The sequence below is a fragment of the Pelodiscus sinensis genome, chromosome 11, assembly GCF_052426305.1.
Source record: "Pelodiscus sinensis isolate ZL-2025 chromosome 11, ASM5242630v1, whole genome shotgun sequence".
Lineage (NCBI taxonomy): Eukaryota > Metazoa > Chordata > Testudines > Trionychidae > Pelodiscus > Pelodiscus sinensis.
In genome coordinates, this window is record NC_143062.1 from 21,594,277 (window position 1) to 21,619,059 (window position 24,783).

The 24,783-nt window shown below is 39.2% G+C and overlaps 1 protein-coding gene across 1 annotated transcript in view; it reads left to right on the forward strand.

Moving 5' to 3' along the window:
• The window catches only part of CACNA1D (calcium voltage-gated channel subunit alpha1 D), a 363,735-nt gene that overhangs the window by 216,053 nt on the left and 122,899 nt on the right, over positions 1-24,783 (forward strand). Inside the window, exons 12-21 of the mRNA XM_089781190.1 lie at positions 3,533-3,693; positions 4,230-4,455; positions 4,598-4,805; positions 7,869-7,989; positions 9,197-9,311; positions 10,053-10,122; positions 10,898-10,967; positions 13,017-13,161; positions 15,619-15,748; positions 23,848-23,907. Coding sequence (XP_089637316.1) covers positions 3,533-3,693; positions 4,230-4,455; positions 4,598-4,805; positions 7,869-7,989; positions 9,197-9,311; positions 10,053-10,122; positions 10,898-10,967; positions 13,017-13,161; positions 15,619-15,748; positions 23,848-23,907 — 1,306 coding nt within the window. The remainder of the gene's footprint in view (positions 1-3,532; positions 3,694-4,229; positions 4,456-4,597; positions 4,806-7,868; positions 7,990-9,196; positions 9,312-10,052; positions 10,123-10,897; positions 10,968-13,016; positions 13,162-15,618; positions 15,749-23,847; positions 23,908-24,783) is intronic.

Consider the following 24,783-nt stretch of genomic DNA (forward strand, 5'->3'; position numbering starts at 1 on the left):
GCCGTGGTGCTCGGCTGACTTCTGCGCTGCTCAGCCGGGCAGCCACAGGGGAGCAAATGTAGCAAGCGGCTGTTTGGGCTCCGCAGTCCCCGTGCTGCATGGGGAGCATGGAGCCCAAACAGCCACTTGCATTGCTTGCCTCTGCATGGGGAGTGCAGAGCCCAAACAGCCATGAGAGGCAGGAGGGGGAGAAGAGAAAGAGAGACGGAGAAAGAGAGGGAGGCGGAGGAGAGCTGAGAGAGAGAGGGGGGAGGCAGGAGGAGGAGGAGAGAGAGACGGACATGGAGGAGAGACCTGAAAATCCCTTTTTATGACGGGCTATTGGCTAGTATCACCAAGATTATCTATACTCTTTCTGCCAATGGTCTTTGGTCTAGGCCCTAAATCTGTAAACACTGAACGTTTTGTAAAGAATGTTGTCACTTTATTACAAAACTTCCAGGCTGTGTCTACACTGGGCCACTTATTCTGGAAAATCAGCCGCTTTTCCAGAATAAGCTGCGAGCTGTCTACACTGGCCCTTGAATTTCCGGAAAAGCAACGACGTTGAACTGTACAAAATCAGCCACTATTCTGGAAAAACTATTCTGCTCCCGCTCGGGCATAAGTCCTTATTCTGGAACACTGTTCCAGAAAAGGGCCAGTGTAGACAGCCCAGGAGTCTTTTCCGGAAAAAAGCCCCAATCGTGGAAATGACGATTGGGGCTCTTTTCCGGAAAAGCACGTCTACATTGGCCACGGATGCTTTTCTGGAAAAAGGGCTTTTCCGGAAAAGCAGCCTGCCAGTGTAAACGCTCTTTTTCCGGAAATACTTATAATGAAAACTATTCTGTTTTAAGCATTTCCGGAAATTCATGCCAGTGTGTAGACAGCGCCACTGTTTAAGGTTTTAGGGGCTGATCCAGTGACCAGCACCCTTTTGATTGACTTCCTAGATCAGGTGGTTGGAAATGACCAAGAATCATCCCAACTCTTCTGAGTGATCAAGCTCTTGGAGCTTTATCATTTTTTAATTGACTTCAGCAATGCAGAATTGTGCCCTAAGAGTAAAAAATACTGGATTTTGTACATCCAGTCAGTGAGAATACTGATGATGGCTAAGTACACAATGTAGTTGGCAAGAGTGCTCATGAACACACTGTCACGTTAGTTCAGTGCAGGGATTTTTCTTCATATGTTTATTATAGTTCAGAGGCACTGAAACTTTTCCATAATTGCAACTGAGCAATTTACTATTTTCCATAATTAGGGCTCCATCTCTGTCATGGAGATCACAGAAGTTATAGATTCCATGACTTTGCACGACCTTCAAGACATTTGCAGTGGCCAGTGTGGCTCTGGTGCCATCTGCACAGTTGACACTGTGGACAGCCACACTAGCTGTTGGAGTGGCTCTGCAGCCAGCTGCACAGGTGGCCCCAGGGCCAGCCACATTGGCCAGTACTCAGGCAGCCACAAACAGTATTTGGTGCAGCTGGCTCTGGGAAGCACTCAAGCAGCAGGTATGGTGGCTGGAGCACCCACTGGTTGGTGGCCAATGGAAGCAGTCTCTGGAGCAGCCAGAGTAGCTGCTGCTTGCTGGCCCCCAGCAGTGGTCCCAGGGTAACCAGGGCAGCTGCTATTTGGTGGCCCCCCACAGCTGGTGCCACTGGGCCCCCTCAAGCAGAGCCCCCTGAGCAGTGACCTCTCCCCTCAAGATTTAATCAGGAATATTTATAGTATAAATCATGGACTGATCACAGGCTTTGAATTTTTGTTTATTGCTCATGACTCGTCCATGACTTTTGCTAAAAATGCCCGTGACTAGTAGCCTTATCAATAATCACAAGCATGAGTTTAAGGTAAATGAAGGAACCTCACACACTGCTTGACTGTTTGTTTTGGCCAGTTCATTTATTTTTAGGAAGACACCACTACATTTCAGATCTACCACCTGAGGCAGATTTTAACATTTCTAATTTTATGTATACTACGTATGATACCTGTTAATCCAGAGCAGCAGAGGTACATGGGGTTCGTCTACACTTGCTCCCTAGTTTGAACTAGGGATTCAAATGTAGCCGACCAAAATTGCTAATGAAGCGGGGATTTAAATATCCAGCGCTTCAGTAGCATAATCTTGCCTGTGCACTATTCCGCTCGCCAGGTGATTCGAACCAGGAAGTGCGCTCCAGGATGCATTAGTTCAAAAAATGAGGAGTAATGTTAGTTTGAACCAATGCGTTCTGGAGCATACTTCCTGGTTTGAATCAGCTGGCGAGCGGAATAGCGTGCAGGCGAGATTATGCTAATGAAGCGTGGGATATTTAAATCCCCGCTTCATTAGCAATTTTGGTCGGCTATATTTGCATCCCTAGTTCGAACTAGGGAGCAAGTGTAGATGTACCCTAAGACTTTTCATATCATTATTAGTAGCAATTTATTTAAATATTGTAGAGTATAAACAAAAACAAAAAATAATGTTTATGATCAGAAATAGCATCAGCCTAAGAATTTCAGTTGTAAAGTGCATTACAGTATATTGGACAAGGGCAAAAACTACACCCCTATATTCAAGCTCTTCCCCTTCTGAAAGCAACTGCAGCTCCCACTGCAGTCATGGGAGTTTTTCCACTAACTCCACTGGGTTTAGATAGGGACATTGGCATGGGGCACTCAGATTTGTTATCCAAATCCACTTCTGTGGATCTATCTATCTATCTATCTATCTATCTATCTATCTATCTATCTATCTATCTATCTATCTATCTATCTGATATGATCAGACATAATCAAGATCACACAGGAAGCTCTGGTGGAAGCAGAGAACAAACTCAGGTCTCCCAAATCCCATTGGACCATCCTTCCCCTCTGAGTGAAACTCAGAACTAGATCTGGCCTAATTTCCAACTCCAATTTATATGCATCAAATGTCCCATGAGCATGTGCACTCATTGTCATAGGATTTCAGCCTAAATTGGTAGAATTTTTAGGAACTCTTGATGCTATGAAAGTTCCATCATTATAGGGAAGTTTCTCACAAGTTCATCTTATAACATTCCCACATTGTTTAATGCAAACCCAAACTGTAATCATAGTTCAACCTGAAATGCAAATTCTGATTCTTAAATTAAACTTAATCTGAAGCCAGATCTAGTTTATTTAGGTATATCTAATTAAGCAATAAAATGTAATTTGATGTTCTTGGTCATAGGATATTGAGCTGGCTTTGACAAATGCCCTAATTTAGTGATGTCACAATCTAGTAAACTGGTACAAAGATTGCATGGGTTATACAGAAATATTAAAGACTCATTTGTTAAAGTTTTCATTTTTTTTCTTTTTATTTGGCTCTGAACTTGAACAAAATTATCATCTTTGTAGCTGCACTTGGTAGTAATACACAAATCTGCTTTCTAGATTTCTTTCATTGTTTTATATGTACACAGATATATATACACCCACAAATCTTTCTCCCAACACAGATCTTTAAATTCAAAGACTGTAATATTTTTCAAGGGAATAATGCATTTGTTTTTGTTCTAAATTTCAGTCGACGCTGGCGTCGCTGGAACCGATTCAATCGAAGAAAATGTAGAGCTGCAGTAAAATCTGTTTCATTTTATTGGCTGGTTATTGTCTTGGTCTTTCTGAACACATTAACTATCTCTTCTGAACATTACAATCAACCTGACTGGCTGACACAGATCCAAGGTACAAAGACCATTTTCCATGTTTTTGACTACAGAAAATTGAAAATGCTCCTTGATTACTTCTGCATTTTGCCATTTGGTAGTTAATTTGCTATCTTAAGTACTTCCAGCTAAAGAAATTGATAGGGCATGGCCAATGTTTTCTATTTCCACAGCTGCAACACAGCTTAATGAGATAATTTGCAGGCAAAAACCTTCAGTGCCAAATTGTAAACATGTGCCATTATACTTTAGACATATTACCATTATCAAGCCATGTGATTAAAGATAAGGAAGGACAAATGTTAATTTGCACAGCAGAATAGGCTGTGAATCATTTTGTCTTAATTCTAGTCTGGGTTTGAGCTATGTTTTTAGCAATAAATTAGAATGATGTAACATTAATGGTGTCAAATACAAAGGAAGCAATGTGTATTTCCCTCCAGAGAGATAAGCTAACTGGCACAGAAAATGGATAGAAGTTAGTGAAAATATGAGAACTACAAAATAAATAAAAAATATTTGAAACATTATAGTTTTCTGAATGTTTTGTTCCAGATATTGCAAACAAAGTACTTCTGGCTTTATTCACCTGTGAAATGTTAATAAAGATGTACAGCTTGGGCCTACAGGCTTATTTTGTATCCCTCTTTAACCGTTTTGATTGCTTCGTCGTTTGTGGTGGCATTGTTGAAACCATACTGGTGGAGTTGGAAATTATGTCACCCCTGGGAATCTCAGTGTTTCGATGTGTTCGTCTTCTACGTATTTTTAAAGTCACAAGGTAAGATTATGAAATAATGCATTTCCCTGTTGCTAATTTTAGGGGTACTTGTATGGTGATCAGAAACTCTGTTGTAATATTTCATCACGCACTGTTCTTTTACAGTTTTTTTTTGTGTTAACACACGCATTTTAATTTATAGGCACTGGACATCCCTGAGCAACTTGGTAGCATCCTTGTTAAACTCAATGAAGTCCATTGCTTCACTGTTGCTTCTGCTTTTCCTCTTCATCATAATCTTCTCATTGCTTGGAATGCAGCTGTTTGGAGGCAAATTTAATTTTGATGAAACTCAAACAAAACGGAGCACCTTCGATAATTTTCCACAAGCTCTTTTAACTGTATTCCAGGTAACTTTCTTTCACCCCCTATGAAACGTTTTGCCTTTGATGATCAACAAAAATGTTTAGGTAATTTTGTCTCCTGAAAAAAAATCACAAATACTACTTATTCTGTTTACTTTAAGTAACATTCTGCTCATTATATTCAATATTCTGGTAATTTTGCATCATTTGTATCATTTGTTCCATATCTTATTTGATCTATCTATGCAACATAGCTTTCATGTTACTTCATTAAATTAAATATTCTTTGTCCATCAAAGACACAACTAGAAATAAAAGCTGGAAGTTATGTAATGTGAAATAATGTTTTTCCTGTAAGCTTGTTAACTTTGTATTTTGTGGGAGATGCATGTTCAACTAGTTCTTAGTAGGATACATTGAAAAACATTTTTAAAATATATATCTGTGTGATTCATAGCATGTCATATAATACAAAAACAAAGTATGGATTTCTTTAAAAGGACACTATACGTTTCTTTTAAAAAATCTTATCTGTGTTACTAGTAATTAACTATTAAAACCAAAAGAATTCTTACAATGTAACCTATTTTTTTTCATTGTTTATGGTGTTTATTTACATTTTGCATTTCTCTCAACTAGGACAATAAAATTAGGATAGTATCTTTCATTGTTTATTCTAGTCATTTTCACATTCAGGGTTGTAGGCATTAGCATAGAAGTGCAGTGCTTGGTTTGGGTGAATATTTGGGTCTGTGTGTCAATTTCCATTCACTCAAATAGAAGTTCTGTAGGATGACACTTGAAACATACAAAGAAAAAAACTGTTTCCAAAAAATAAGGCCACCCTAATGAGAAATGTTTTTGGTAAGTCTTAAATTTTCTAAAAAATATATTACAAACAATGGGCCGTGCTTAACCTTACACTGTCCCTTTAAACATTTAGGTTGGTGTTTCCAACTTAGGGGCTTAAAGCCAGGCTGCTACATCCGTATCCAGGCACCTAAATAAATGGCTTGATTTTCCAAGCTTCCAAACTCTCACAGTGCCCAAGGAAGCTGCTGAATTCTCAAGAGCTTGGAAAAAGCAGATATCTTATTTAGGTGTCCAAATATGAATTAGGAGACTGAAATAGTTGCCTTTGTGTGTGTATGACTTGCTTGCACAGTTACTTAATTATCTAGGGAGAGAGTCTCTGTGATGTATATATTTTGAGATAGAACTAGAAGCTTTTAAATTGCTGAAAAATATACACCATTTCCCTATAATCTGTTTTGTAATAATCAGGGCTCCCTCACTAATGCAAAACAAAGTGCTAAATTTACAGTAGATCAGCTGTAATAAACTATCCTCCCCTGTAGTAATCAACAAATTCCTTTAGATTTCATCCTTTGGTACATTAGCAAAGTTACAAGAGACAGTTGAAAGTATGAAAATAATTCATTCTCTAATCGCATTTGAGCTCCAATATAAAACTCTCCCCGTTTAAACCAATATGGTAATGGTCCCAATCACAGTTAGGACTCAGATTGGAACAATTTAATTTGAAGGTGTAACACACTTTAATGTATAGTTTTAGAAAGGGTTTGTGGACAGCAAGCCTTTAAAAATGGGTGCCAAAAACTAGTCTCCTAAGCCAGGGGTAGGCAATAATTTTTATGGGGGGACCTCTCCAAGAATTTGGAAAGTGGTGAAGGGCCTCATTCTTCAATATCAATGGAAGAGGTGTGGGGTTTGGGATGGAGATTGGGTGCAGAAGGAAGCTTGCAGTAAGAGACGGGTGCAGGAGAAGGTGTGGGGTCTGGGAGGGAGTTTGGGTGAAGGAGGCAGGGAGTTTCGATGTGACCTTGAGCAAGAGGGGGTTTTGTGACCTGGGGAAAGGGACTAGGGTGTAGGAGGGGGTGGAGGGGCTTGGGGTGTGACCTAGGGCAGGAGTGGGTTGTGAGTTGGGGCATAGGACTGGGGTGCAGGGGTTTGAGTTGTGACCTGGGGCAGGGAATTGGGGTTCAGGATCTGGGAAGGGATATCGGTGCAGAAGGAGAGGCAGAGGATTTGGGTTGTGATCTAGGACAGGAGAGGGCAGTGACATGGGGCAGAGGATTGCAGTGCAGGATCTAGGAGAGGATATGGGTGTAGGAGGGAGGCAGAGGGTTTGAGTTAGGTGAAGTAAGGGGGGAAAGGGTTGGGATGCCAGAGGCAGGCTCTGGGTTGGAGGTTTACCTGCTTGACTCCCAGCCAGCAGCCTTCCCAAGCACAATCCCCGCCTGCCCTGCCCCTGCACTGGTTGCAGGTGTCTTGTGGTTGGTTTTTGAACAGCTGCGAGAGAGGGGAGGGGAGGAGGGTGCTTTGCAAGTTGCTTGTTGACAATAGGCAGCTCCCTTTGTCAGGAAACTGGCCAATTGGATTGTGCTTAGGGTGGGACCAGCGTGCAGACCCTTTCCTCCCTCCCCCAGAACTCACAGCTGTTCAAATAGCCCTGCAATGGCTACATTTCTCAGGAGTGTGTGGGGGGCAGGCAGGGAGTCTGTGGGCTAGATCTAGAGGTTTGGTGGGGTATTTTGCCCACACATGTTCTAAGATATACTTAGGTTCCTAAATGAGAGTCCAGATTTAGATTTTCAATGATCCTGAGCATGGGGACTTCAGTAGGAGCTGCTACATATGCAGCACCATTGAAAATCAGGACCCTTAATTAGGTGCCTACATAAGAATTTAAGAGATTAATTTTAGGCAACTTTTTGTTTTGATCTTGGTTCAGACCATAAGTGTAGACATAGTATTCACTGTCATAAATACTTTGTATAGATAAAAACTAAGAGAGCTAAACCAAAAGAAGCTTATTTAAATATATTTTTATGAATATTGTATAGCAGCAAGCAGAAATATTAAAATATCATACAATATTAATATTAAATATATTTTATATGAAATATTAAAATATTGTATAACAGCAAACAGATAACTCTAATGTTTACTTTATAAAACATCCTATGCAGAGTGATCAGATTTATAGATCATGATAATTGATTACATACATGTTGTAGATAGAGGAAACAGAAACTTTTTTAGTCTTTTGACTGTTGAGTGGGTAACAATGAATTTACTTGTTAGATTCTAACAGGTGAAGACTGGAATGCTGTGATGTATGATGGGATTATGGCATATGGTGGTCCATCGTCATCAGGAATGGTAGTCTGTATATACTTCATTATCCTCTTCATCTGTGGTAACTGTATCCTTTCATTTCTACAAGTGACATTTGCATTCCATGTAAGCATTTCGGAATAGAGCTGTGAATTTGTGCTTAAAAAGGACTGAACCACTATGACACTTAGGACATTTACCTGCCCTCTGTGCAACTGATTGAATCAGTGTGAACAGGAAAGCACATTTTCTGTACTGCATTTCTTCTAAACGGGTGCTCCCTCCTGCTCTCTGCCTCCCTTAAACAAATCAGACGCCTGCCAGCGAAGCATTACCATCTCACCACCTCTCTGACAAGAACTAGTGCATATTTGCCCCTTCTTTCTCAAGTGCACAGACAACCTCATTCTGTCTACTTGTCTTCTTTTGGCCGCCGTCCCTATTCTGATCCATAAAAGTGCTCTGACCTCCATGACAGCAATGTCTTATCCCAACCTTGTTAATTCTGACAGTGTCTGAACAAACAACAATGGATGGAAGCGGGTCACATTAGGGGATACAAGTTATATTTTAGGGGGTTCCTCGTAACAGGAATATGGAACTATTTGGGATTAGCTTTACCAAAGTGTTCACCCGCATGCTCTCGATCTTCCCAAAACTGTTCTTTGTCCTAGTATGGTATGTTTTAGTAGCTACCCAAAGTTCCAGTAAACTAACATACAGTTCTCCTTGTAATAAATGAGTAGTGAAAAGTTTAGGAGTCAATAGATATGGCAAAAATATTAGATTAATTTTACTATATTTTATATTGATATTCACACTTCATTGATATGGGTTGAAGTATGGAACTTGACATGAAATGTAGTGCACACAGAAAATATTGCAATGTAAAAAAATCAACTTTCGGAAGTATCTGATTTAGTATCTAAAATACCGAGTAGTAAGTGGAACTTGTCTATGCCTGTGTAAACTTCAGTTTCATTTCTTTTAAAAATTCACTTTATCAGTGACTAGTCTTTTACTGAGCAATCTGGTATATATTTTTGTTGCAATAAAATTAATAAGCTTAAAGCATCACTAGTGTAATTCTGTTGGCTTACATGGAGTTACAGCAGGCATTCATTTGGTCCAGTAAGTAAAGGTATTATAAGCACTGCATCCAGCTTTGTGAAGGTATACACTTAGTTTGGGAGCATGGGCTTTATGTCTCTCACACTGTCATTTTTTCATACTGATAAGGAATAAACTGAACACAGTGTGGTAACACATAATGTCCTTAATATTAATTGAATCAGATATCTTGCTAAATGTCTTTTTGGCCATTGCTGTGGATAACTTGGCAGATGCTGAAAGCCTGAATACAGCTCAGAAAGAAGAAGCAGAAGAAAAGGAGCGGAAAAAGAATGCCAGGTAAAACAGTAGTGGAGTGCTAAATGGGAGTTCAGTATTCACACACTTAACACGTGTATTTATTCCTTTATATGAATAGCTTGACAAGGTTCATAGAATATTAATTTAAGAGACAAGGACAGAAGATACCATACATATTAACAAAGACTAAACTGAAACTGATTTTAATTTAAATTTGGCCAAAGTTTTGGGATGATGAAATGAATTAAGGACATTGTGATAATCCATCTGAGGTTTAAACATTGAAGTATAAAATGAATGTGCAATTAGAACATAACTGAATCCCTAGATGTAAATGTGCAACTCCTGTTCAGACAAATTCCGCAAATTTTACATAGACAGCAAGCAAATCTTCAATTGAAATCAGTGTAGTCCCATGGAAGTCATAAGAGATGTGTGCATGAATCCAAGAACACAATTCATCCCTTAGTATGTCTATAAAGATAATGCATTATATTTTTAAGGGATTAGCTTCTGGAGTTGTACGTAAAAGGATAATCTGTTAAATGAATCTAGTGCACTGGGATGAAACCTACTTTATCACCTTTGTACATGGCATGTCTTCTTTGCTGCAAATGTCACTTCAAATCAAGTACCTGTACCTATAATTCCGTAGGCATAACCTCTTCATTTTTAATAAAAATGCTTAAAATCAGTTAAAATCGTTCTTTCATCAGTCTTTGCTTTTTACTTAAAAAAAAGTAGTTGTTTGTTTTTCTTTCTGTGTTGTTCTTTTTTTAGAAAAGAGAGTCTGGAAAATAAAAAAGGTAACAAATCAGAAGGTGACCAAAAGAAGCCCAAGGACAATAAGGTGTTTATTTCTATAAAATACTTTATCCTGTTTAAAAAGTGCCTCTGTTGTTTATGCTAATAAGGTCTTTTCAACACAGATGTGAACTATGTGATTTCTTTTGTAGTGCCACATATTTCTACTAAGTGTTTTTCCCTCACATAAGGGACAGGAAATTGTCAGTGCACATGATTTTCATCCTCACAGAACTGGCAAAGGGACCCCAGACCCTGCTATTCCCTGAGGTCCATGAAGTTTCAAACTCCCATAAAGGCTCCCGCAGCTCCTATGTATGCATAGCTCCTGGCGGAATGGCTATCTCTGCTCCTCGTGATGCTCTACAGCTTCACTGGGGAGAGAAGTTATAGAGCAGAACATCAGTAATGTTGTTGGGTTTAGCATAATCTTTAGCATTAGGCTTCTTGTAGATTTCTGCTGAAAGGCAATACTGAATGGTAAACTTCCTATAGAATTTTTAAAGCACTCCATGTAATTTCCATACTGGTTTTATTCCTATTACATTCTGCAGATCTTTTTGCCTAAGTGTAGAATCACAAAAATGTTTGTTGGGGTTCAAAAAACAGATGCTTTAAAAAGATTACAGCTTTCCTTTCTTGCTCACTTCCAAAGAAATCAAGCCTTCGAGGCTCTGTTGATACAAAAGAGTAAGAATGTACCTGGCTTCTCTGCTATTGGATATTTCATTTGTTTGATTTTTGGGGGGTATCATCTACATGCTTTGATTAAATGCTGAAGTTTAATTTTTTTCTGAAGTGTATTTTTGTCATTGTCATAGGTTACAATTGCTGAATATCGAGAAGGAGAAGATGAGGACAAAGACCCCTATCCACCTTGTGATGTACCAGGTATGCCAGCAAGACTATAAACATGTTTAAATCAGGACATTGAACTATAACTGTAGGGTCACATTTACCATTGCTGTGTCTTGATTCAATTCCTTTCAAGTCAGTGGAGTTGGACCCTCTGATGCCAGCAGTTATATTTGCTTATGAATGCAGTGCTATTTCTTTTTCTGTAGCCCATTTAGATAGTACACATTAAGTAATATAATTAAAATTGAAAATGGTTTAGTAGCACTTTATAGACTAACAAAATATGTAGATGGCATCATGAACTTTCGTGGCCACAGCCCACTGCCCACGTAAGCACATGATACCATCTACATGTTTTGTTAGTCTATAAAGTGCTACCAGACCATCTGTTGGTTTTTTTCTGTAATAGACTAACTTGGCTACCCCCTGAAGCTTCTGATAATTAAAATTGTCAGTCTGATAGCTATTCTAATAATATTTCTCTGGGTGTTGGGCAGAATCTGGAACTTCCTTGAAATGGGTAGATTACAAGGAAAATTTCAGAGCGAATGCTATTCATGCCCTGTCATCTTATGTGCTTCTGATGGCTTTCTGCAAATACACACTTCCGTCAAAAAATCAGGTTGCTTCTGTCTCACTGGCTATTACTTCCCACCCACTCTGTGAACACTTATTCTAGACACATCGACATTGAAGACAGACACTGGGATGTTAAGTAGCAGGCTGCAGTTTTATTAAACTTAATACAGGGGAAGGGCACTATCCACTTTGTTACCCATCTACCAGGCATTTTAAGTGGTTCCAGTGGAGGGGTAGGAGGGCTCCTATCATATAACCTGTAGGACCAACAGCATTGCTGGACCTCCAGGCAAGGTGGAGGAGGGCATGGCTCTGCGTTCATAGGAGGGACGAAGTCTCAGACAAAACAGGCAGGCTGGGGAAGTCAGCCCTCAGTGCTGCCGTGCCTCCCCCAGCCCTCAGAGCTGCCTGCAGCACACCATGCAGAACTCTAGCAGCAATTTAAAGGGCTTGGGGCTTCTGCCATTGCCAATGTCACAATAGCAGTAGCGGTGGCTGGAAGCCTCAGGCCCTTTTGAATCACCAGACCCTGGGGCACTTTCTCCTTTTGCCCCTCGCCCATCAGTGGACCTGCATATAACCCACATGTTAGGATAGATTCTCCTCAGCCTACCCTTAGGACTCAGTTTGCTCTTCTGAATCATTTCACACACCCCAGGAAGGGGCTAGATTATATTTAAATGGGGATGGAGGAAGATCTTGATTTGTGAGGGCCACAATGTGTCCTCCTATCCCATGCATGCAAGGCCCCTCACCAAAATCCCATGTTTTTTTCTTCTGGGAACAGTCCTTTTATCCTTTTCACCAAAGCTACTGGTCCACCAGTTGCAACTAACTAACATCCCTCCTTAGTACTACTACTAATGACTGAATTCTGTTCCTGTTAAATCTAACTATGCTGCTGTGCTGGAGGTAGGTGAAACAATCCACTAGGTCTTCACCGATTTGGCCCTAATAGGAAGAAAATATTCCTTTCTGACCCTCAAAGCAGGGAGGCACTTGGTCACTTCCAGCATGTACTGTCCTTTCCTTTTCAAATGGGGCTGTCCCAATAGCTACCCATCAGATTTTCTACCCACTGACGCAGCTAATTTACATTAAAATTGACCATTGTGCAAAGTCTTTTTACTTGAACTTTATACACAGAGAAGTGAGAGGTTATGGGATGGGTGAAGGAAAAACCACCAACCATTGTGAAAATTAACTTAAGGCAACTACCGCTCTCCGTCTAAGGTGTGGTAAGGACTTTGAATCACTACACTGACTTTCAATAGGAATTAGGCACTAAATGACCATGAAAAGCCACCTAAAGAGTCCCTTTGGTTTGTAAATTGGTTAATGAAGGATATGTCTCTGACACCCATGTGAATGCTTGTATATTAATTAACAGATTTTAATGCCATCTGTTAAATATATATTTTAGTACAATCAATAATTTTATATTGTTATGAACAAAAATGTAATCTCTTTTTATTTTATAGTAAAAAAGTGTTTAATTTAAAGTAGGTGAAGATGAAGAAGATGAGGAAGATGAACCAGAGGTACCAGTTGGCCCACGTCCCCGAAGAATATCTGAACTAAATATGAAAGAGAAGATAACACCGATTCCTGAAGGGAGTGCCTTCTTCATTTTCAGCAGCACCAACCCGTAAATATTGCCTGTATAAATACCACTTCTGTACCTTGAGACTTCATAACTGAAGATCTAATTTTGCCCTCATTGAATTCCAGGGCAGGACTCCCATTAACTTCAGTGAGAGCAAGACCGGACGTTAGAGAATTCATTAAATACATGAATTTAGTTCCATATACCCTTGCTGAGATAGTGGTATATTCCAAAATTCAGCATTCAAGATAATAAAAACAATCAAAAGGAAAACAATAAAAGCTAAATGCTTCAGGGAATTGGGATTAGGATATGGAGCCTTTGGATAGTATGAAGAAAGCTGTTTTGTTAATCAATGGAAACTGACCATTTACTGTACGATTGTGCATGTTAAGCGAGTAGAGTCACCATCAACAGAATTGGCAACCTCACTGGCAGTGTCAGCATAGAAATTAAAAACTGACTTGGCTTAGGGACAGAGCTACCATCTCATCATTAGAGGTCCTTCTAGATCTAGTTTGAGGAACATTTGTGGAGCAGTATGTGGGGCAGTTTGTTCTACTGCTGCCCCGGTTGAAATGATTCGGTTAATAAATAAATAATAATATATCCAACTTTAAATTAATACATATAAACCCTTTTGCCAGATTTCCAATTATGTTGAACATCCACAGATCTTACTGGTGTCATAGGTGTAGCCCAAAGTCATTATGTTAAAATCCTCTCACACACCAAAAATTGTGATGACTCTTGCAAGGAACAGTAGGGGTACAGCTAGACTACAAGTTTTTGTCAGAAAAAAGTACACTACGCACTTTGCATACCTTTTTCTGATTCTTTTGTCAGAAGAGGCTTTTCAGACATTTGGACTGTCTAGACTGAGACAAATGTCGGAAAAAAACCCCTCTTTTGGAAGCCCCCTTCGTCTTCATAGAATGAGGAATACAGGGGCTTCTGAAAGAGCACGTTTGCTTTTCTGCAAAAAAAAAAAGCGGAAGAGCAAACACATTTCTTGGACGTGGCGGAGTTTTTTCCGGTATCCCGAAGACCCCCCATAGTCTAGCCATACCCTTAGATTGGTTTGTGGCTTTTCCTTCTAAGTGAAGTAGGTAGCTTCTGTTATCATGGCAGGTAATTAGCATGATCAGAACATACTGAGATCCTCTATTGACTAACAAGAGAAAAGATCCCTTAAAAACTTACTGAATCCTCAGAGGAAGCTTTCAAATCTATTTCATTTTGCTGATTCTGCTTTACAACTGATATGAACTTGGAGTAACTTTACTGAAGTGTTCAGCTGGTCTGAGACAAGAATTGGATCTGATGACTAATGCTGCGAAAAGGTGAAATCATCTTTACATGGTGGCTTCCTAGAAGCAAGCACAATCTTGAAACAGCTGGTAGCCTCATTAAGAAATTCTGGTTTGACTAGAATCCTGAAGTATCTAAATGAGACATTGAGTCCAGTCCAACTCCCGCTCAATTTGGGAATATTTTTATTGGCTTTAATGAGAATTGGCTCGGACTCATTGAGCCTGAAATTAAGGCTATACTGCTGCAGAGGAATATCTGCTAGTATGGACTGTGGTAGAGTCAGTCCTAGACCTCTTTGTCCCAGACCCCTATTCCATCCACTATTCCACAGGTTAGGGGCTGCGGTACTAGTCCCCCTTGTCTTTTCTGGCATTTGAGCGTCTGTCTCTTGGAAAAAAAAAAGAGGTGTTGGGGCTGACACCCGTGGTCAGTCAGGGCTGAGTAAGCAGCCCTTCTTAGCTACCAACTGAACTCTCTGGCCGCTTGGGGGAAAGGGAGTCTCCAAACACTCCCTGTCAGAGCCCTGTCACCTCCCCATGTGGTCTTTGGCAGTGCTGATATTGTCCTGCTCAGCTTCTCTGACTCTCCTTATCAGTTGTTAGTTCCTCTCTACTCTCCCTACTCCTCCATTCTTCTCTGCCCTCCCCCACAGGGAAGCTTTTTAAAGAGGTTCTGTGGCAGCCGGAAATCAGCTCACCTGGCCCTTAATTCATTTATAGCAGCCCTGCCTCAGTTGCTCCTAATTAACCAGGGCCTTGTTGTTTTGTCTTTTTCCAGAGCTGTCTCTCTCCCCTTCTATCAAGCCCTTTAACCTGGCCTGTCACAGGACTCCTTTGCTTGTACACAACGGGGACTAAAGCTGAGATTTTAAAAAGAAACCTAGAGGAGTTAGTCATCAAAATCCCATTGGAAATCAGTGAGAGCTAGGAACCTAATTCCCTTAGCCTCCTTTAATAATACCTGCCTCAAAGTCTATGGACCAGATTCTGAAATCCTTCACCAGAATTTAAATCAGATCAGTTTATCTAGATTTATCTTGGTGTGTCTGAAAACTGAATCTAGCCCTGGTCTTGGAATTGTTACTGTAATTCTTGGCCGAGAAGCTTAGAATACTGGCTAGATGTGACCCCTGCCTGCTGTGAATTATTTACACACATTGTGTATTTTATTGTCTTTTTTTTTCAGAATTCGAGTGGGATGCCACAGACTCATCAACCACCACATCTTTACCAACCTCATCCTTGTCTTCATCATGCTCAGCAGTGTTTCCCTGGCAGCAGAAGACCCAATTCGCAGTCACTCTTTTCGAAATAACGTAAGTAAAAATATGTGTGGCTAAATCTACTTCAATGTTTAACATACTGTGCCCTCCTTCTGGCTAATAAGTAATCATTTTGCTTATTTTTATAGTGTAGACCTACATAGGGTTGCCAGATGATTTCAACAAAAATACCAGATACACTTGACATTACATAACAATTTACATGACATCTTATTTAGAAAATACCAGACATTTTTATTTTCTTGTTTATATTTTCTCAATTTGTTTCCCAAATAGAAAGCTCAAATACTGGACTGTTCGGTTCAAAACCGGACACCTGGCAACCCTAGACCTACATGTTAGCACATTTTAACTACTCTGCATGTATTTCTCTCTTTTTTTTGCTCTCTGAACATAGTAAAATGTTAAATATTTTACAATTTTACATAGAATATCACACTGTTTGTACTGCCTATACTAACTAGCACAGATCCCTTTGAAAAGTAATGCATGCAACAGAGACGTATTTTAATTCCAAAGGAATTTTACTTTTTATCTGTGTTGATGATGTTATGGGCCTGATCTTTTCTCATGCAAATGGTCTTAGTTATTTCAATTACCCGTATATTGGTGGCAGGATTAGGCCACATATAAATAAAAAAATTATCCAATGAACAATTTAATTTAAAAAATGTATGATGTGAAAAGCAGAACATTTTAATTCATTTTTAAAAGTGTTATTTGAATCTGTTTTTCACTATGTTTTCTACTTATAAATGTACATTATACACCCTGACCATGAAAGAAAAAGGTGGTATAGGTTCGACCTCCCTAGTTCGGCACCCTTGGGACCTGACCAGTCCCGAACAAGACAATTTGCCGGACCATGAGAGGTCCCCTGCCACCAGCCCCCTGTCTTTCCCCACCGCTGGCTCTGCTTCTGGCCCAGCTGGCCCTTCTGCCTCCGGCCTGCCTGGGCTGCCAGTCTTGGCTGAGCTGCCAGATGACACGCCCCATATCGCTGGCCCCGGCCGGGCTGCTGGTCCACTAGCCTCTCTACAACCAACCCCAGCCTCACTACCCTCATCTCCGAGCACCAGCTGAGCTGCCAGACTTCAGCCCTGGCCCCACTGCCACCGGCTTCAGCCCCAGCTATGCTGTCGGATGCTGGCCCTCCTGCCACTAGGCTCCTATCCCCAGGGCTCTCTGATCCAAGAACATCCATGGTCCTGCCTATGAATAATAATCTCTTCTTTTATATATGAACGAGTTATCTTATGGGATGCCAAAGACATATGGGCAGCCCCATCAATTTTGTACATGGAGTTATTCATACATTAACAACGCAATACTGTACAACAGCTGCAGCCTGATATTTAATTATCAGCTTGATAATTTTTCTTTCAAATATATATATATATATATATAGCTAAAAAATTAAAGCAAAAGAATTTTTGTTAATGGAGTTCCAGGGTTGTTAATGGAGTTCCAGGGTTGATTACAACTATTATATATGAACACAACTTCTCTTTGTTGGCTTTTAAAGTCTTGAAATAAATTTAAGATCAAATCATGTGACAGTTATCTTCTCCTAATTCTGCTTTTAGAGCTGTACCCATTTTGTAGCTGTTCAATTGTTATTGGTGCCTTTGGAAATACATTTTTCAACATATAGCAGTATGGATTTGCATGTTTCTACAAGGGTTTATTTTGCATCACGCTGTAGTATTTTTCTAACAGGTATGTAGAGAGTAAATCCATCAAGAGTTAGCAGGAAGAGTACTTAACTCACAAACTTGAGATTTATGACCATGGGTTATGTTCCCTGTTCTCTCTAATTTGTTCTGTTGCCATAGGCAAGTCAATCACCATCTCTGTAACTGAGTTTATCTTTTTGAAAAATGAAGCTAACCTCTTATTTTTATAAAGGAATTTAGATGCTCAGTGCCCTAAATATTAAATAGATAGATTAATGCCTTAGCTTAATTAATATTGTAAGTGCTTTGGGGTCAGTGGAATATATAAAAAGAAGCATTTATTTTATTGTAATATAATAGATTGTAAAAATCTTCTTATAAGCATGATATTTTGATCATGATATGTTAAATATTTCTTTATTAATGTCTACCACTGAACAAGCACAGTGTTACATTTTAAAAGATGTTAGAGGCAAATTACCCTTCTATTGCCATATTATTTAAAACTGTACAGCTTATGTAAATAGAACATTTAGGGCACATTTGTGTCAATGGGTGAGATAAGAAAGAGAGCATTTTCCCATCCAAATATCTACAACTACATGGCTATGATTTCATGTCCATTCCAAATTCATTAATCAGCAAACTGCAGTACTTGGCAGGATTGAGAATCCCATAGAACTTAACATTCTAAAATCCATAACATACTAAACATTTTGCAATACCCACAAGTAGCAAAAACACCAGGCCCTGAGAGTTTCTGAGCACCTGCAGATCCTAGTGATGTTGGAGCATTTGACTCTTGTTGGTACACACTTGTCTGCTGGTGAAACATGACAGATGCCAACATTGTTAGTATCAGAATCTTTTTTCCGATTGTCTAGAAACACTATTGGGGAGTTTGGGATTTTTCTTTCAGAGGAGGAAACTCTTTGATCTCTTTTTTGTTGTATTCCTGTGTGACCATAGAGAAATCATAACTGGCTGGCCCATCAGTCAGTGACAGACATGGGGCATTGAGTGATGAGGCAGTTTAATGGGTTTGGAAATTGAGCTTTCAAGTTCATGTCATATACAGGGAGACAGACACTTAAGAAAACTAGAAAAAAGCCCTCAATACCCTCTGAACTTACAGGTAAATACTTTGCTAAACAATAACTTTTCACTTCTATGATTTTGTGTAAATCTACAAAGAAGTCTGAGAAGCTTAGAGCAAGAATGATTAATGAATTGAATTTGTTCTGTTTTTGTTTAAAAGTACTACTCTGCTGCAAGGGTGCCATCTATAGAGTACTAGCAGGGACAGTAGACTCTCCCACTCCTCCAAGGTTGGAACCCCTGGATTTCATACTTCAAGTCTGCTTAAAGCGGCATGCCTTGACTCCAGAGGTAGTTCTTAAATGCAACAGAGTTTGAGCTTTGGGATAGGGGGTTTGTTATTTAACAAAAAAGAGAGGCAAGTGATTAAGAGTAACAAAAGTCTGGGTATTCAAGTAATTGAAGGATCTTTAGATTATCATTAAAACATTGCCCAGTACTCCACTTAAAAGATTGGGGGGGGGGGATAGGAATGAGTGTTGTGCTGTTGAGTTTTGCATTTGGATTACTGTGTTAAATTTACAAATGTTCTTGAAAAAGGGGTGAACAGGGATTCAATCCAAAATTGACTGCAAAGAGCTATAAAGGGATTTCACAAAACTGGGTGATTGGGCAACACAAAGGCAAATGGAATTCAGTGTCGATAAGTGCAAAGTAATGCACATGGCAAAATATAGTCCTAACTATGCATACAAAAGAGCTGTTATCACTCAAGAAAGAGATCTTGGAATCATTGTGGATAGTTCCCTGAAAACATCTGTTCAATGTATAGTGGTAGTTTAAAAACTAAAACAACTAACAAAATATTGGGACTCATTAGGAAAGGAATAGATAATATGACAAAATATCATATTGCCTCTACATAAAGTCATTGTATGCCCACATCTTGAATACTGTGTGCAGATCTGGTCACCCCATCTAAAAAAAGATATATTGGATTTGGAAAAGGTACAGAAAATGCAACATAAATTATTAGAGGTAAGGAACAGCTTCCATATGAGGAGAGATTAACTAGACTGGGGCGTTTCATCTTGGAAAAGAAATGACTAAAGGGTGGGAGATATGTTAGAGGTCTAGAAAATCATGAATGGTGTGAAAAAATAGAAAAAGGAAATGTTATTTATTCCTTCACTAACATAACAAAAGAAGTTGACCCAATTAAATGTATAGGCATCAGATTTAAAACAAAATAAATTATTTTTTCACAATCATCTTGTGGAACTCTTTGCCAGGAGATGGTAGAAAGGCCATCTTGTGGAACTCTAACAGGGTTCCAATAAGGATAAAATAAGTTCAAGGAGGCTAGGCCCATCAATATCTACTAGCCAGAATGGGCAGGGAAGGTGTCCCTAGCTTCTGTTTGCCAGAAGCTGAGAATGGGCAACAGGGGATGAATCGTGCTGATTGCCTCTTCTGTTTATTCCTTCTGAAGCATCTGGCATTAGCCACTATTGGAAGACAGGATACAGGGCTAGAAGGACCATTGGTCTGACCCAGTATGGCCGTTCTGATTTTCTTATATAGAGCTGAAATGTATCTGCCCACTTACGTAACCTATTATAACTCACTCCCCTTCCAGAGCTGAGAAAGAGCCAAGTAGTCCTGATGGGATGTTTCTCCACAGAGTTTGTAACAAAGTAAGAATGTACATTAAAATTTTAAGGCTAACCAGTGTGCCTTAAGTGACTTGCCAGAAGATGTCAGAATGTTAGTTTTAGAACGGAGTGGGTCTCGTATTTATATTTTCTTTCTTTTATGTAGGAATTAGATACTGTGCTCCTGTCAGCTAACTGCTAAGTTGTCTTCCAAAAAAAGTAGAGTTCTCCAGTACCTTGGTAGCCTTTGGATAGAGATGATGTGTTTAGGGGGAGGGTGGATGGTGTTGTCCCCCCTCCCCTATTTGGTGCTTGGTTTGTACTGAGCATGATGAGTTACACTGCTGAAGCCTCTGTCCTCAGTCTGCCCCCCATGCTCTCACTTTCCTCCTCCTCCCCCATCACGGCATGCACAGATAGGCCCCCTCCCACCAAAATCTGAAATGGCGCCCCTACTTTGCTGCATTATTTCAGAAATGTTTAGTTTTCATTTAGTGTTATGGGAACAAGCAGTTCATACACGTAAAACTGCCATTTCTCTTTTTCCATGTGTTTTAGAATCACAATGTATAATACAATACATGGCAAAGATATCTGGTTTTTTTAAGTTATATGTGGTAACTTCTGATTTACATTTGTTCCGTATGTGCAGTTTTTTTCTCTTTATAAAGAATGCAGAACACCTAACTAAGTGAAGTTCCATGTAATTCAGATGTATCAGAAAAACTTTGCAGATAAACCAAAATATAAGCTTTATGCATGTGCATTGAGGGAAGAATAGACCACCATAGTACATAAAAAGAATACAGCTATCAGATCTTCTTCTGTATTCCCCTTGAAATCACCACTACAAAGCAGTTAGGTTGGATGTGATATTTTTTTCTGCTTAAGTAATTTTAAAATAATAACCACAGTAAATAAAAACAACCACTATAGTTCTAGGCAGCTTTAAGGCTCCTATGTATAAATGGGTAGGTGACCTGTAATCCAACACAAAATTTATTTCATTTGTTAAGTAAACAGCGATGTTATCTGAAAATGGCTCCCTGTAGCTGAAACAAGCATTGTGCCTACCTGGAGTTGTAGCTGTACTCTTGAGTTTGTCAGGTGCTTCGCCTGGCACTCATACCAGGGTGATGGGTAACCTTCTACAAACTTAATTAGACACACAGAATGCATACTCAGGCCCAATATCATATCTCCTAATATTTCATTAGTGCTGCATATCTAGTACTAGTGGTGTCATAAAGAAGAAGCCCTTCATCTTACTATCAACTTTGTACCCTTTATAGATAAGAAATTGCTACAAAGAAGAAATGTAAAGAAACAACCTCATAGGGAATATCATATGGTGAATTTTGAGGGGTAATGACTGAGGTTATATCACCAAGTCCCTTCTTTCACTTACATGTAGTTTTATGTACAGAGGCTGCTTTGTGGTTGCAAAGCCTCTACAAACCCTGCAGAAGGAAGATGGGGCAGGATCAGAGGTGGATTGAATAGAGGCCCTGATCTCTTCCAGGCTTCTGCAAGTGCATATATTTGAAGACTTGCAGCAGAGACTCTCAGAACCCAGGTCAACCGACTCGGGATTATGGGGCTAAAAATACAGTGTAGACATTCAGGTTTGGGTGAGAGTCTGGGCTCTGAGACCTATTGGACCAGGCTGTGCAGCCTGAAGAACTTGGCTCTTGATATTATAAAAAAAAAGTTAAAAAATGTTTTAACTTTGTTTAGAGGTAAACAGAAGAGTGTGTGTGTGTGTGTGCGCGCATGCATGCACACACACACACACACACACACACACACACACTCTTGTATTCCTTCATAAAACGTTCAGTGGCAATATGTGCTCCTTCTACCCATGAAGTCTGGGTAAATATATTCTTATAAATAAATCATACTAACTGATAAAGAAAAGATAATAAGTAGCAAATTCTTACTCTAGAAACAGTGTGAAGGGCTGAATACTGTTCTTTTACATCTAGAAGAGCACTGAACAGGTGTACCTCTTGAACAGACAGGCTGTAAAGGGTTATCCCTCTGCATGGGACACGGAGAGCATGCCTGAGGGGAAAGGAGACGGGAACAGGCATGCTACTTTCCTTTACTGCAGAGATGCACAGAATGTTGTACCCATACTCCTACCTCTGTGAATGTTCTGGGTTTGATCACCATAGACAACCATGCTGTCTGTACCTATGCTACCATAGCTCATTATATTAGTAAGAATGCAGGGAGAGGGGTAGGCTGCCTTGGCTATATCGCTAGCCCAGCAAGCTATACTTTCTCATGGCATGTCTCCAGTGTGGGACAAGGTTTAATTAAGATACGCAACTTCAGCTATGTTAATTGCATAGGTGAAGGCAAAGTACCTTAACTTGGCTTTTGGCGCTGTCCACACTGCAGGAAGCTGCAGTAAGAACACTTTCCCTTCAAATTCTCTTACTCTTTGTGGAAGCAGGACTACCGGCATCAACCAGCTCCGCTAATCCAAACCCTGGAAGATTGACAGCGGCAGCTTTGATCATTCTCTGTAGTGTAGATGTACCCTGTTCAGTGTGCTAGCTGACCAGCTCAAAATGTGCTACCCCCAGCATTTTGTCTAGCTTCAGTACAGATATACTGAATGGAAAGAGTGGTTCTTGGTGAACTCTTCCTTCCATTGCTAAAATTCAGAAGGGAAAATATGAAAACAAAATAAAACACCTTTGTCATGCTGCAGGTTAATGGTTTGCAATACTTTCTTTTATATTCTTGAATGGATCTCTTGCCAGTCTTTGTTGAAAGCCTTTACTGTGTGTGTTTTTTCAGCTGTCACAGGGACCAGAAGCATCTGAGAATTGGCTGAAAATGAAAAGTGTGTCTAATCTAATATGGGCATACTCGTCCCTGTTGTCCATTATTGAATTTTCCCTGCCATTTCATAACTGCTGATCACTGGCACCTGGTTTCTGAGTAGAAGAACAAATGAGTAGTTGGTAGTTCCCTTGAAAGAAAAACTAATGTTGGATTGCATGTTAGATGCTGGGGTATATGCTAAAGATAAGTGCACTGTTTCCTTACCAGGGTGAAATGGCTCGCTATCTTGAAGTCTATGGTAAAGCTCCCATTGACTTCAGTGGAATGAGGATTTCATGCAAGGTCATTCTGAAAGCTCTGCACATCATCTTGGAACCTACTGCTATTTTTATTTAATTTTCCATAAATTACTCTCAGCTATATATTTGGAAATACAAGAGGAAAAGTAAACGCATGAGTAGATTTTAGGTTATTTATTACTTTGACTATGTGCTTTTCTACAGGATCACACACAGTTCTGTCCCACCAACAAAATACACATAGTAATTTTCAGACTGATTTAGTAAATCTGACAAACAATAGACAGTCTAATTTTTCAGTGCAATGCTATGTTGGAAAAAGTACATTATTAATAAGTTTTTGTTTGAGTCAGAGCTTGTAAAGTATATTAGAAACAGAAGAAAGAACACCTGAAAGTTGATAGGAAAAAGGTCTGAATTGAAAGAAAATGTTGCATATTTGGTCCTATCATTTTATGATAGACGAAATCTCACTTTGAACATAGTAGCTTCTAATTAACTTTAAACAAAAAAGTTACACGGCAGCTAAAAGTTTAAATTACTTTGTCTACATTTCCCAACTAAATTATTAGATTAAAAGAGGTATTTTTGTGCATGTGGTCTAAATTGTAAATACTTATTATAGACGGATTTCTTACTGTGGCACATATTATACCTTGCAGATACTTGGTTACTTTGACTATGCTTTCACAGCCATCTTTACTGTTGAAATCCTGTTAAAGGTAATGAATTGTTAATTGATCCTTGTTAGCTCAAAACCAGCTTTAGCAATAATGTTTGTAACTTTTTGTTTACCTTCCAGATCCTAGGGTATGCAGATTATGTCTTCACTAGTATGTTTACATTTGAGATCATGTTGAAGGTAACAGGTTTATAAAGAAGTTTGTTTAAAAGGATTTTTCTTGTGTGTTACCTGCCAAGAAAAGGCACTTGAAGTGTTCTTCGCCTTTCCCTATACGATCAAAGCTAAACTTTTTTTAAACCAAAGGATTTTTTAATTTGACAATATCTTATAGTTTTGATTGTTATCTTTGACCTTTGGATGCATGTAGACACTACTTTTTATCATCACATCAATTTAATAATTCATTTTTACCCTTTTTTACACTTACAATTTGTCAGAAAAGGGAAAAATAATTCACTGCGCATGAGCTTTCCTCCTCCTTATTCTGGCATTTCCAAAAAAGATCATAAATCTTTTAAAGAGGGAGCATGGATTTTCTCATTTCTCTTGCTGAACTGTATTCATAGATCTAAAATAGTAGACAACTATTTTCTTGCAACAGGCCTTGCAAGATATCTTGCATTTATTTATAGTCTAAGATACTTTGCATTTTCTCTTATCTTGGGCATACATTTAATTACTCAGTAAGGCATAAATATGCTTGCTTAAATGTATTACCCATGCATGAATCAGAATTGATATTTGAATGTATAGTTTGTGTACTGATTATTAAGAGCATACACCAGTTCTACTCAGCTTTTAGTTATATGAAAATTACCCCAGCAAAGCTGCAGTAAAACTAGGGTTTATGTTTACCTGGTGCTGCCTTGGTGACAAATGAAGTCAAGAAGAATAATTGGAAATGTATAAAACA